This window comes from Ursus americanus, chromosome 2, assembly GCF_024610735.1.
Source record: "Ursus americanus isolate L20-20 chromosome 2, mUrsAme1.1.p, whole genome shotgun sequence".
NCBI lineage: Eukaryota > Metazoa > Chordata > Mammalia > Carnivora > Ursidae > Ursus > Ursus americanus.
Genome location: NC_142128.1, coordinates 66,798,724 through 66,812,217, shown reverse-complemented (window position 1 = coordinate 66,812,217; position 13,494 = coordinate 66,798,724). Strand labels below are relative to the sequence as shown.

At 58.1% G+C, this 13,494-nt stretch overlaps 2 protein-coding genes across 13 annotated transcripts in view; one reads left to right on the top strand and one right to left on the bottom strand.

The window, feature by feature from the left end:
- The window catches only part of SOX13 (SRY-box transcription factor 13), a 44,271-nt gene extending 40,138 nt beyond the window's left edge, over nt 1–4,133 (top strand). For all 9 annotated transcript variants that reach the window (XM_045787588.2, XM_087856882.1, XM_087856888.1 and 6 more), the window contains 3 exons: nt 165–308; nt 1,485–1,701; nt 2,291–4,133. In XM_045787588.2, the coding sequence (XP_045643544.1) occupies nt 165–308; nt 1,485–1,701; nt 2,291–2,564 (635 nt within the window). In that variant the 3' untranslated portion in view covers nt 2,565–4,133. The remainder of the gene's footprint in view (nt 1–164; nt 309–1,484; nt 1,702–2,290) is intronic.
- A 2,894-nt stretch (nt 4,134–7,027) lies between these two features.
- Nucleotides 7,028–13,494, bottom strand: part of ETNK2 (ethanolamine kinase 2) — a 17,692-nt gene continuing 11,225 nt past the window's right edge. For 3 of the 4 annotated variants that reach the window (XM_045787590.2, XM_045787592.2, XM_087856894.1), the window contains 3 exons: nt 11,369–11,514; nt 9,846–9,919; nt 7,028–8,261 (listed from right to left, as the gene is read on the bottom strand). In XM_045787590.2, the coding sequence (XP_045643546.2) occupies nt 8,189–8,261; nt 9,846–9,919; nt 11,369–11,514 (293 nt within the window). In that variant the 3' untranslated portion in view covers nt 7,028–8,188. The remainder of the gene's footprint in view (nt 8,262–9,845; nt 9,920–11,368; nt 11,515–13,494) is intronic. The other variant, XM_045787593.2, reaches the window with a different exon arrangement.

The following is a 13,494-nucleotide window of genomic DNA, read 5'->3' as shown; positions in this document are numbered from 1 at the left end:
TGGGCCTCTGCTGAGGTCCTGCTGCTGGTGTCCATGGAGGCTGTGGGAGCCTCACCATCGCCCCCTAGTGGTCAAGTAAGGGATGACTGCCTGCCGGGGAGGCCTCTCCTTCCTTACCCCCAGAGGAGCTGCCCTACCTGGCTGACAACACCCCTGTCCCCCAGGCTCCCGCCACTTTCCTGAGTCTCGCAACAGCAGCCACATCAAGAGGCCCATGAATGCCTTCATGGTGTGGGCCAAGGACGAGCGAAGGAAGATCCTCCAAGCCTTCCCGGACATGCACAACTCTAGCATCAGCAAGATCCTTGGTAAGGGCCAGTGGGTGGGGTGTCTGGGGGCTCTCAGGGCTCCAGGAGACAGCTGTCTCCTTGCTGGGTGACAGTCCCCATCATCCTGACCTTCAGAGGAGTCTGGGGTACAGGGGTCAGGCAGGGTGTGGGGAGGCTAGGTCCTGGGGTCTTGTATCATTGTAGGGCTCTTCGGTTAGCACCTGCACCCAAGAACTCAGGCATGCGTGCGTGCGTGCACAAGTACACAGGCTTTAGCCCTTGGTCTCTCCCTAACCTGTTCTACTGTTTGTCCAGACCCTTGAAACTCTGCCTCTGGTAGGAAACAGGAAGGATTGGTGTTCTTGGGCTTTCATTAGAAAGGTTTTTTTTAAAAAGTTTTATTTATTTAATCTCTGTACCCCAACATGGGCTCAAACTCAGGACCAAGAGTCAGATGCTCTTCTGACTGAGCCAGCCCGTGCCCTGGTAGAAAGGGTTTTTTAAAATTTTTTTTTTTTTTTTTTTAAAGATTTTTATTTATTTATTTGACAGAGATAGAGACAGCCAGCGAGAGAGGGAACACAAGCAGGGGGAGCGGGAGAGGAAGAAGCAGGCTCATAGCTGAAGAGCCTGATGTGGGGCTTGATCCCATAACACCAGGATCACGCCCTGAGCCGAAGGCAGACGCTTAACCGCTGTGCCACCCAGGCGCCCCGGTTTTTTAAAATTCTATGTCCTGATTGGAGGTCAAGGAGGGATGTAGGGCAGGGCAGGTGGGGCTGGAAGTTGGCAGTTGTCTTCAAGATGGAGGCTCCTGTCTCTTGTCAACCGAGACAGCTGACAAGGTATTTTGTCCTAATACCTTGGGGGGTATTTTGTCATAAGTGGGGGGGGGCGGCTATCTGTCGTTGGGGGCCTGGGGCTGGCTGTTCTTTTGTTTATGCAAATCATGCAGACCAGAGGCCTCCCAGAAGTTGCTGGGTAGTTGGGGCCGTGGTTGCTCAGCAGATAGACACCCACACACGTGCCAGCTTCAGTCATTCATTCGCTCAGTGGACCTCCAAGGAGTACCCTCGGTGGGCCAGGTCCTTGCTACATGCTGGCGCATAGATCACCTCATGGCTTCACCTGGGGACCCAAGTCCTGGGGCCTGCGGGGGGCTGGGGGTGGTGGGCAGAGACCCGCACTGACGGCCTGCCCCGGGGACTGGGCCAGGCTCCCGCTGGAAGTCCATGACCAACCAGGAGAAGCAGCCGTACTATGAGGAGCAGGCGAGGCTGAGCCGGCAGCACCTGGAGAAGTACCCCGACTACAAGTACAAGCCCCGGCCCAAGCGCACCTGCATCGTGGAGGGCAAGCGGCTCCGGGTGGGCGAGTACAAAGCCCTGATGAGGACCCGGCGCCAGGACGCCCGCCAGAGCTACGTGACCCCGTGAGTCGGGCCTCCCCGGGTGGTGGAGGCCGGGCGCGCATCCCCGGGCCGCGAGCGGCTGGTGCTGGTGGGTGGCGGCCTCTGTGAGGGGCTCGGCGTGCACGTGTGCGTGGGCGTTATGTGTGTCTCCCTGCCCCCCCCCCCCCCGTGGGGCTGCAGGGGTGTAGGGTATAGGTTTGTACCTGACTGGGGTGCACTGGCCGCATGGACCTGAGAAAACCGCGCCTGTGAGTCACAAACTCCGTGAAAAGGTGCAGAGCTACGACAAACAGAGGTGCTTGTTACCCAGGGGGTGCCTGACTCGACGGAGCCAAGCACCGGCGTGGGTTCTTGTGAGCGGGAACCCCCCTGGGGCATTTAAGTCTCTAACTGCCTAATGCGGGATTGCACACACGATCCGCCGGGAATATCCATGTGCCGGCCTGTAGCGGACCGTGAACGTGGCCATCTGAAGGCAGGCCCGGGGGCTGTGTGTGTGTGTGTGTCAGAGCCGAAAGCGTGTTGGTGGGGTGGGAGGGCATGCCCCAGAGCGGCCCGGGGGTGCAAAGTGAGGGTCCCTCTGTAAGCCTGCCTCTTCTCTGCCCTGCAGCCCCCAGGCCGGCCAGCTACAGATGAGCTCCGACGTCCTGTACCCTCGGGTGGCAGGCATGCCCCTGGCTCAGCCCCTCGTGGAGCACTACGTGCCCCGGAGCCTGGACCCCAACATGCCCGTCATCGTCAACACCTGCAGCCTCAGGGAAGAGGGGGAGGCCACGGAGGACCGGCACTCAGTGGCGGAGGGCGAGCTGTACCGGTACAGCGAGGACTCGGACTCAGACGGCGAGGAGAAGAGTGACGGCGAGCTGGTGGTGCTCACAGACTGATCCTCGCCGGGTGGGCCCGGCCCTCCACCCATGCGCGCAGCCGGCCGGCCTGGACTCTGTTGGTACTTGGACTTGGGCCTGCCCGGGAGAGGGGCGCAGCCGTGCACTTGTAGATAGCCTCCTGAGGGGAGATGCCCCCCACACCCCCGCCCGTGGCCTCGCCCAAGGAGCTGCTGGCCTCGCTGGGCAGGAGCTATAGAGTGGTCGGGGCTGAGCGCCTCGGCCTGTGGGGCTCATGGCCAGCGGACACTGTATGACCCGCCCCTCCTGCAGGTCCCCTCAGCCCAGGGGTCTGGCAGCTCCAGACCTGTCCCCCTGGGGCCCTATGCTTTGCTTCCATTCTTGTCCTGGCTGGACCAGCCCCCATAGGACCCACACCCCCCCTCACCTCCCCCCCACTCCCAGATCGCTCCTTCCTCACAGGATCACTTTGTGCAAACAGGTCTCTCTGTCTTGATCTTCTGCCAAGCCTGTCGTGCCTCTGGCTGCTGTGTGTAGACGCGTGCACGTGCACACACGTGTTTCCATCTGCTCTGTCCTCGCACAAGACAGTTATGGAGTGCCGCTCCATGCCAGGCACTATTGCTAAGTTCCTGTGGGTGTGTCTCTCGATGCTACTCTTGCTTCTCTGGGGGCCTCTCCGTGCTTCATTGTCCCCACATTGCTACCTCTTTGTCAGTCTGGGTGTCTCAGGTTCTGTGTGTCCTTGTGTGTTTCTGGCCTCGTTTCTCTGCAGGGCTGTTCTTCTGTCTCCCTTTCTTGGGATCTGCCTCTGCCCTTTTGACACCGCTGGTCAGTCTGGGTTTCTGTACGGCCCGTGGTCAGCCCTGGGGCCCACCAGCTGCCCTGACCTCCCCTGCCTGTCCCTTCACTCCCTCCCGGACTCTCCCCCTGCCGGTTGGTTCCCACAGAGCCATTTTTAGCTCCCAGCAACAGGGGAATGTGCTCAGCCTCCAAGGGGCTCTGTCTCAGTGCCCCAGCCCCTGGTCCCAACCTGAGTGCCAGAAGTTGGGGACAGGAGGATTGATGGTGGCCCTCCCTTCCTGACAGTTGACAGAAGCCCTGGAGAGCCAGGGCTCCTCCTAATGGCAGCTGGTGAGTAGGGACTGGAGGGGGGCTCCCCAATCTTGATTGGTGAGGATAAGACTCTGCCCCTCCGCCTGCCTGCTCCTTTCCTCTCCCCCACCCACACTGGGGAACTTGCGTCAGTTCCTGCTCCCATGGTAAAGCTATTTCCCTCAGAAAAATCCCACTGACACCTGACTCCAAAGATTCAGAACAGCCCTTGGGTCAGGGTGGGAAGGGAACCCCCAACCCCACAGGGGCAGATATGGCGTCTGTGCCTAACCCCCTCCCCCAGTCTTCTCCCCTTCCTCTCCCCCACCCCCCTTCCCTCAAGCCCAACTTCTCTCCAGGCTGTTTCTTTTTTTATGACTGTAAACATAGATAGTGCTTTATTTTGTTAATAATAAGATAATGATGAGTAACTTAACCAGCACCTTTCTCCTGTTTACACTTGGGGAATTTTTTTGTTTTCTGTTGGCATAATAAAGACAGACCATTTCAGAATCTGGTCCTTGTGGGGGGGTGGGGAGCGGAGGGGTGGGGGGGGGAAAGCTGGCCTGGAGCCAGAATTCCTAAATGTACCGCCAGCCCAGGCACCACTGCCCCCTTGTGGCAACTCCAGGCAGCTTCAGGCATGGGATCTGGGCACAAGCCTCTGAGGCCAATGAAGCCCAGGCCAAGCCTTTGGAGTGACAGATGCCACCCACAGAACCTGCAGCCCGGAGAAGACCCCGCCCCGGCCTCCAGGAGGTAAGCTAGACCTCACCACCCATTGCCTACCGCGGTCCTAGGAAAGAAGGCAGTAGTGAGAGCACCGTCAGCAGTCAGGAGACCAGAGCTAGCCCTGGGGCCTTGGCCGGGGAGGCGGGTGCCAGGTCTCCCCTCTGGCTTCATCCTCCTCCTCTGAAAACACGGAGGTTAAGCCGTATCCAGAGTCCTTAACCTCCTTGTGGAAAAGGAGCCCAGTGAAAATCTAATGAAAGCGGTGGGCCTTCCTTCCAGGAAAGGGCTCCCACGGACGCCCTGAGCCCATTTGGGAGCCTTCCGGGATACTGAGTAACTAAGCAAGGGCGCTAATGACGTGCTTCAGGGCTCTGTGACCTTTGTTTTGCACAAAGCTTTCAAATGTGTACCACGCTAAGAGAAATAACAGCCCATTAGACTTAAAAGGGCTGATGACAAACTAAAATTCTCGAAGTGCTTGTTAACAATAAGACAACCAACTCTTATCAAACATTAATCCCACTGTATGGGGGCAGCAAAGCTGAAGGGTAATTCTAGTGGAAGAGGGAGACGTGGGTTGGATTAATAGAGGTGTATGTTCATAACCAGGGAGATGGGAGAGGATGGTGGTGAGAGAAGTTAGGTGTGGTTCATTCCAGGGCCTCTAACTCAGGAGTGAAGACTCCTCCAGGAATTAGGTCCTGGACTTTTGAGCTAGGGAATGTCCTGGCTGCTGGCCTTTGCAGGTTTTTCCCAGCACAGTCTCCCTGGCCCCCCAGGGAAAGACACAGGTGGTCCTTGGGAAGAGGAGCTTGGATGACTGCGGCGCCTGCCCTCTAGTGGTCATGGGGAGAATTGCTCGTTTTAAGTTGGCACTGTCCTCTCCCACTCTCCAGACTCCACTACCTCCCACACTGTGTTCCTAACCAAATCAGGGCAGTCTGTCAGGACACTCCCAGCCAGGCTCACCCCGATCCCCTGCCGGTCCTGAGTTCCTCTCACTTCCCTATTCCCAGGTCCTCTGTGGCTTCAGGAGCCTGAGGCCAATACTGTCGTCCTCCCACTCTAGGAACTCTTGTCCTGCCCTCACTCCAGCTGCCGGGATGGAATTACATGCCTTGCATCCTTTTAGGACAGACAATGCCCTCCACGAGGACCTCTGGTTGGTGCCCTGGAGCCCTACCCCTCCTGCCCAGGAGAGGCAGGATAGGCTGCCAGGACCAGAAGGTCCTGGTCATTGCCAGGAAGGCTGGGGCGTTCTCTGCCCTCTGTGTCTCCTGCAAAGGGCGAGGGTCAGAGCCCAGCAGAGATGAACCTCTGTCCTGGTGTGCTTTGCCCAGAGCTCCTGCTCTGTGTCCAACAAAGGTCAGAAAGAGTAGAGCCCAGGCCCCCCCTGGGAGTTGCCAAGGCCTGGTGCTTGGAGCCAGGGCGCAAGGGTTCTGGTTAGTCTGGGGTGGCAGTGAAAGAGACGACTCAGGCTCGGGCGGGGGGTGTGTGTGTGTCCTAAACTACCCCCCCACCCCCTCCCCTGGAGCACTGGAGGAGGGAGGATGTTTCCTCAAAGGCAGTGGGATGGTGCCTGCAGGTTCGCTCCTTTGGTGCAGGTGGTGGCCGGGGCTGTAGGGCACGGGATGGTACCTGGGGGCCCTGTCCCAGCTGGTCCCTGCTCACCACTGCAACGCCGTCTCCAGCGCTGTGACATCAAGGCCCCAGGAGGCTGGAAACGAAGCCGCCTTCACAGTGGTTATTTCTGCCCTCAGCTCCGGGGATGGATCTGAGAGGGACAAGGAGGGTGGGCACTGCCCTTTAGTCCACGAGAAGGCCCTGCCCACAAGCACCTGACCCCACGGTACCCCTCAGGGGCCCTGCCTGCCGGCCCCGGCACCATCCCTAGGCCGGGGCCCGCCTTTCCCCCACGTCCTCTCCATGTACCCTTCCTGGGCTTGATCCAGCTAGCTACCTCTGGGGGCCCGGCCACACTGGATCACCGTGACCTTGAAGGCCCCAGCTGCTGGGGCCGGCTCCGCTCCAACGGTTGCCATGGCATCCAGTGCTCTTGCCGGCAAAAGCCAAACAGCCAGAGTCTACCTGGCAGGCGGCCACTGCTCTCCCCGCTCTTCAGGGCACTGGGTACCTTCTGGGGGGGCCCTGGAGGTGGCACCGCCGTAGCAGCCCCAGCTGCCGAGAGGGGTGCCCCGGCTCTCCTTTGAGCTGGTCTCCCCTCCAATCTTCTGTGAAAGTAACAGATTCGTTCCAGAAGTCATCCTTGCCTGGTCTCCAGCAGAGCGGCACCCCTCCCCCTCAACGGCTAGGAGCCAAAAACCGGCCCAGGAAGAAGTCCTGAGTGCATCCTGGCAGGATCTCGCTGGTTTACCGCCTAGTGAGGCCACAGCCTAGCTCCCTTCCCCAGCAGCAGTGTCCTCCTGGGTTCCCCTTATTCTAGCAAGACGGTCAAAGGCAGGAGAGTGGTGAAAGCACTAGCCGGGCCCAGGCCTATCCCAAACCAGGAGCCCAGGCTTTGTGAGCCAGGTGCATGGAGGGCAGAGTAAGAAGGCCGCAGCCCCAGGGAACCCTGGAGAAGTGGGCTGTAGCACCCCCACACCCCACTGCGGGAGAGCTAATCCATCATAACCTCTGTCGAAGTCAAATCCTCACCATAGGCAGACACAGAGTGGTCCAGAAATGGCCATTTTAATGCAGAAAACCATGATAATTTACAAATGAATCACTTTTTAGGCCAGAGCCAAGAGGCTGTGAGGGCAGACAGGAGTTGGAGGCTGGTGAGAGTCCAGGGCCGTGAGCTCGGCACCTTCACGACCCATCCTACCCAGGCTCTTAGATGCCCGGTGAGCCCCGAAGTCCCTAGCCCAGGCCCCTTGACTCCCACTACTCATTTTCTAGTGGGAAGTCCTTGGGTCAACTTCAGGAAACTTCAGGACAGAAGGTGGAGAAGGAGAGACAAATCCTTGGAAATGAGGGCCTGGAGGGCAGGGAAGGAACAAGGCAGGAAGCTGCTGGTTGCTGCTGGCCACCCCACTCTGGGCTATGTCCCCTCCGGCCAAGCAGGAAGCAGAGCTGGGCTCTGGAGGCCCAGGAGGGCACCACTCCCTTGCCTTCCCTCCCATCAGGTGGCAGAGGGACAGAACAGAGCACAGAGCAAAAAGAACATGGGAGGGGAGGGAGTGCAGGTCCTGGGGTGGAGGTTAGGGAAGGGGTGGTTTGCTTGGATCTGGCTTGGAGAAAGGGAGGGATCTCAGGTGAGGCGGCTTTGGGGGGGGGGGAGCCGTTAAGCCTAGTTCTAGACCATCCCCCCCCAAGATCTGTACATCCATCCGTCAGAGTTGGCATGATGCTGGTCTGGGTTCATCAGCACCTCCCACGTGCGGCATGCAGGGGGAGATGGGCCGGAGGCTCAGGGCACTGGAGGTAGAAAGGAGCCCTCCCACCTCCCCCTTTCCCCAAGCCAGGAAGGTCAAAGACACATCTAAGGCAGCCCAGACCCAGCACGGCCTGAGGCCAGGAATACTGGGCTTCCCAGGGGTGGCTGTGGTCCAGGCCCTGGCTGGCTACAGGCACTTCCCCAACCCCGCTCCCCCTGCCAAGTCTGGCAAGGTGAAGGGGACCCCCAGAGCTGGGTCCTATCAGCCCCTCCAAACAAAAGAATGTGGTCTCCAGCAGCATCCACTAGGGGCTGGTGGCAGGGGTGGAGCCTTCTCCCTGGACACCCACCTGTCCCCTCTCCCACCTTGTCCAAGGGTGTGGACCCCAGAGCAGAACCGGGCCCTGGAGAATAGGTCTGGCCAGGCAGATGGCTAAGGGAGAGATGGGGAAGCTGGTCACTTTGGCATCTCCAAGGCAGACACTTGAGGCTTCACCTTGAAGTACTGGCGGAATCGGATCACCGCGTACCTGCCGGAGGACAAGAACAGGAGCCCGGGCTGAGAAGGGAAGCCAGGTGGGCCCGACTGGGGGACTCCCACCGGGAGCAAGTCTCACCAGCTCAACCCCAGGGCAGGTGGATGTTTGTGTTTTTAACTTCAACTATTTTTTTTTCCTTAGATCGGACTGGTGCAGCCCTTCCCCAAATGCTGATTCCCACCCCCGCCCCCCAGTTCTGCAGTGTTAAGCACCTTTATATCATTATACAACAGCTAAGACTTTCTCAATTTGCAAAACTGAAACTCGGTACCCATTAAACAGCAACTTCCCGTATCTCCCTCCCCCCATGAATTGGCAAAACCCACTCTGTTTCTTTTTTAAAAAATTTCTTACGTAAACACCCCACATGTGGGGCTTAGTCATGACCCCGAGGTCAAGAGTCGCATGCTCTCCTGAGCCAGCCAGGTGCCCCCCTACTCTGTTTCTATGAACTTGACTAATTTAGTTATATAAGTGGAATCCTATGGTATTGGTCTTTTAGTGACTGGCTTCTTTCCCTTAGCCTGTCCGCAGAGTTCATAGGTTGTAGCATGGGACATGGTTTTCTCTCGCTAAAAGGCTGAGTAATATTTCATCATGGGTGTAGACATTTTGTTTACCCATTCAGCCATCCATGGATCTGGGCTTGCTTCCACCTCTTGGCTGTTGTGAATAATGCTATCCACATGGGTGTGCAAATCTCTCTCTGACCCCCTGCTTTCAACTCTGGCTACACACCCAGCGGTGAGAATGCTGGATGGCCCAGGAATTCTATTTTTAACTTTTTGAGGAAGCACAGTATTATTTTCCCCAGCAGCTAGGCGTCCAAGGGTTCTGGTTTTCTACATCCTCCCCAACACTTGTTTTCTGTTTATCTGATAATAGCCATCCTAGGTGTGAGGTGAGAGCTCACTGTGCCTTTCCAGTCGCTGTAACGCTGCGAAGTCAGGGTAGTGACTCCTTTCCAGCTGAGGGTGGGTGGGGAGGACAGGGCAAGAAGACTAGACCAGAATGGAGAAAGACTAGACAAAATGATGCCCAGTCCTTAAAGACAGGCATACTTGACGGGATGGAACCCGGAGTCCATATTCAAGTGCGGTATAGGCCCTTGGACCTCGCTGCAGGAGGAGCTGGGCCCCATACCCCACATGGTAAGCGCTAAACCACCTGAGTGACCTCAGTGAGTTGCTTCCACTCTCTGGAAGAACTCTGTCCCCTCTGCTATAAAATGAACAGTCCCTTTCACCACCAGGCTCCGTGGCTAAGAGCAGTGGCCGCAGAGCAGGAGTAGTGGACTAGGTCATAAGAGGTAGGAGGGAAAGCGAATCTCCTACTAGGCACGAGGGGAGGGTTCGAGAACTTCTGACTACTTTCAGAGTGGTGCTCTGGGCTCACGCGTTTCCCTTAAGAGTGGTGACCCCACTGGATAGGGGGTGGCTGGAATAGGGACAAGTTAGGAGAGCAGAGGAAGGGACTTCGGATGTTCTCTCTGGGCTAGCCTTTGCCCCCACACCCTTGGCTCAAGCTCTTCCTTTCCTCCACTCCCCACCGCCCCAACTTGCCCCCTGCACTCACCTGAGGAAATCAAAGTCGATGGTGGAGAACTGGTTCTGGATGAGGGCCCAGAGTGCCCAGAAAAAGTGAGATGCCTGGAACGGGACCAAAGTGAGTCAGCAACGTAACCATTCATGCCTGTCATGAACCCCACGGAGCTAGAGGAAACGGTCACCCTAGAAGACAGAACTAGGACGCTGGCAGAGACACGATGGAGTCTCCCCAGCACAAGTCGGGGGAGGTCAAGTCACTGGACAGCATTTGGGGGCTTCACTCCCTTGAAAAAAAAGGCAGAGTTCTACCTGCCCCAGGTGGGGGTCAGCGGGATGGTGCTTCTAGAACTTTCAGCTTGTTCCCCAGCCTAGGCCTAGCTCCATCCCTAGCTTCTCCCCTGCCTAGGGGAGTGTCCTGGGGCCCGCAAGGCCAAGGTACCAGGCTGAGATGAACCCCTGCCCCAGAGCACAGGCCCAGTCCCACAGTCATCAGGATGGACCTCCTCCACCCCCTTTCTCTCTTCTGTGTGCGAAGGGAATGTAGATGTGAGAAGACAAGCCCTGAGTCTGGGCGTTTACTAAGCCTTCAACTGCTCTCCCTGTGGCCACAGGCGCCCTGGGGGCCAGACCATCCCTAGCCTGCTCCTGAGCAAACGGCAGGGACATCATGACTATCCCAGGCCAGAGCCCCCCACCCCATGTCCCGCTCGCCCTAGGGCTAGCTGCATAGTGCCTCCCCCCACTTTTAGGACTTCAAGAGGCCTAGGTCAATTAGCCAAGTGTCAATGATTACATGAAAACATTTAGCAAGAGGAAGGCGTATGGGGAACGGTTAAGAGGAAGAGCCTGATGGAGAATCAGTTTTGTGCCAATGAGGAAAACGGGAGAGGTAATCCAGAATGACAGCTAAGTAAAGATTCTACTTAAGCTCCATGATATATTGTGAAATTCAGGGCAGTGGACCTGTCTTCTTGCTTCTACACGGCTGACAATAAGACTAGTTAGCAATCCCCTGGGCACACACCAGAGGAGACTGGGCATGAACCAGGCACCCTGGATAAATGGCACTCAAAGTCAAGAACTGACAGCTCCGTGATTTGAGCAGGAAGAGCCTGATGGGGGAGGCTCCCATGGAGTTGAGTCAGTGCAGGTAGTTAACAAGGAGGATTAGAACTGATTCTTTATCTCCACCAAGGCTTAAAAAAAAAAAGATGCGCTTAACTGCAGCATGAAAGGCTCAAGTTAGACACTAGAGAGAACTACTTGTCCAAATGAGGAATGGCTAAAACAGGGCCCTTGGAAGTCTTTCCCCAGGAAGGAGGGAGAGACTGACGGGGTAGGGAAAAGCAGGGAACAGGGCATCTCAGTATTCTGGGGATGCCCAAGAGGGCTCTTCCCAGGCCTCACTTCTAGGGCGGGGTTCGGGAGCATGGGCTGGGGTCCCAGGCCCTCACACCTCCCCCTGGCCTCCACTTCCTCCACCCTGGGCTGTGAGAGCAGAGCAGTTGGGAGTGGGTCCCTCCTCCGCCGCCCCCCCCAGCAGGCACTCACCAGGGCAAACTTGTTGACTTGCACGTAGAGCCTCTCCACCTCCCTGGGGGTCACAGCCATGCCCTTCTGAGCCTGCAGGTAGTAGCGCAGCCACTGCAGCTGGCTCTCCCGGCCGGGGTACCGGCCGTAATCCACCTCGTTCACACCTGATGGGGAAGCGGCCCACGCCGCAGTGCTGGGAGAGGGTCCACCTGGGAGGGGGCTCCTCCAGCCCAGTGGGTGTTCCCTGCTCCCCTCAAAACCTCCACGTACGTCCTGCGGGGCTGTGCCGAGGAATACAGCCTCCCGACCACCAAACTTAGCCGGTGTGTGGAGCTGGGGGGCTGCTTTCCGTGGGCTGGAGGAAGGCATGCAGGCAGACTGCTTGCAGGGTGAGGAACTGTCTTGGGTGCGACAGGGACCCCCAAGACAGCATCCCTGTTCCCCCGTGCCCTTCGTAGGAACTAGGGCCCCCAGGAGGTGCTCGGTCGCACCGCGTCAGGGGTCTCATCTTTGGTGGGATGCTGACCAGTGAACCCTGCACAATGCCTTTCCTCCCACTGGCCGGGGCCTCTCATTCAGAAGCGTGGGGCCTCTGACTTGGCCTCCTGGACCAGTGTGGAGCAGGCTACTCCAAAACACTGCCTGGCGACCTTGGTAAAAACACGGGTTCCCAGGCACCTCTAGCTCCCTGTCCAGTTCTCCAGATGACTCAGAAATGCAGCCAGGCTTGGGAACCCTGGACAGGGTGGCTTCGATTCCTTCTGGTCCTGCTCTTCCTTGAGTCCTCGAAGTCCCAGCCAAACACCCACCAGCCACACCCTGGGCCGGTGGCAGAGGCCTGCCTTCGAGCTGGGACAGAGAGCCCCAGTGCATTTAAGAGAGGACCAGGACCAGGCCACCTTGCCCATGGTCTCTTCCTCCCTGTCCTTCTCAAGCTTCCCTCATACTCCTGGAGAAACACACTTAGTCTCCTGGGGCCCCAAGAGGATGGCTGGGAAAGAATCCCCTGGTGTTGGTGTAGAAACTCAGGCCCAGAGAGCAGAAGCTGGCTCCCGGTCAGCCAGGTAGAGGTGAGTGCACAGTTGACTCTTAACTCCTGCCTCCCAGGACTGGGTCTCCCTGCTCCCGAGAACCCAGGCATTCTCCCTCCCCAGCTCCCAGTCTCCTTCCCTGCCTTCCTCCTCCATTCTCCAGCTGGGAGCAGGATACAGTCCACCCCTTTGGAAAAATTCCAGCCGGACCTTGCTCTGTGTGGTGGTGAGGAGGGCTTAACACGCTGAAGAACGATCCCCTCCGGAAAGGCCAGCGGGTCTGGCAGCTGCGCGCTCACAGGCCCAGGGCCCCACCGGTGGCAGCCTCCGCTCGGTGCCGCACCCCACAGCATAGTGGCTCCGCCCAGCTGAGGCCCCGCCGTCCCTTGGGTTCCTAGATGCAGCTGGTGGCCAGCTGGGGAAGTCATACCCTCAGGTACAATGAGTGCCTGACAAACCCTGTCACCTGGGGTTCTCGAAGGGACACAGTTGGCCAGGCGTGGGCCGGGGAGTGGCCGAGGCTGGGCCAGGTGGCGGTTTTACAGCTGGCCTGGGTGTGCCTCCCCTGTCCTGCACCCCAGGGCCCGGCTCCGTCACGCTGAGCACCCCCCACTGCCAGCCTGATGATGTCCCTCCAGCCCCAGTGTCCAGCTCCATCCATGAGTTGCCTCTCCAGCCCCATCAAACCGTTTAACAATGAAGCCCTCCAGCTGGAAAAACCTGCCCCGCTTCTTTCACACAAATGATTCTATTGTACCTATGGTGCCTTTACTGAGCAACTGGCTAGCGCAACAAAACACCCCTCCTCCAACCTCATCCATCCCCGCGCCGGTCTCCCTTGCCGGTCTCCCTTAGCTACCGGAAGGCTTCGCTTCCCTGCCCGGTGTCAGCAAACACCAGCATGACGCTTGGGATGTGCCGTACTCATGTGTCTCTCACACTGACACGACGAAGTAGGTTAGTATCTCCACTTTCCAGAGGCCCAGAGAAGGTAAGTAAGCAGCCCAAGGGTCACACAGCTAGTAAGCCACAACGCCAGGATTTGAACTGGGACAGTCAAGTTGCAGAGTATACGCTTTCCACTAGTGCCACCTAGATGATTCTCACCAGGCC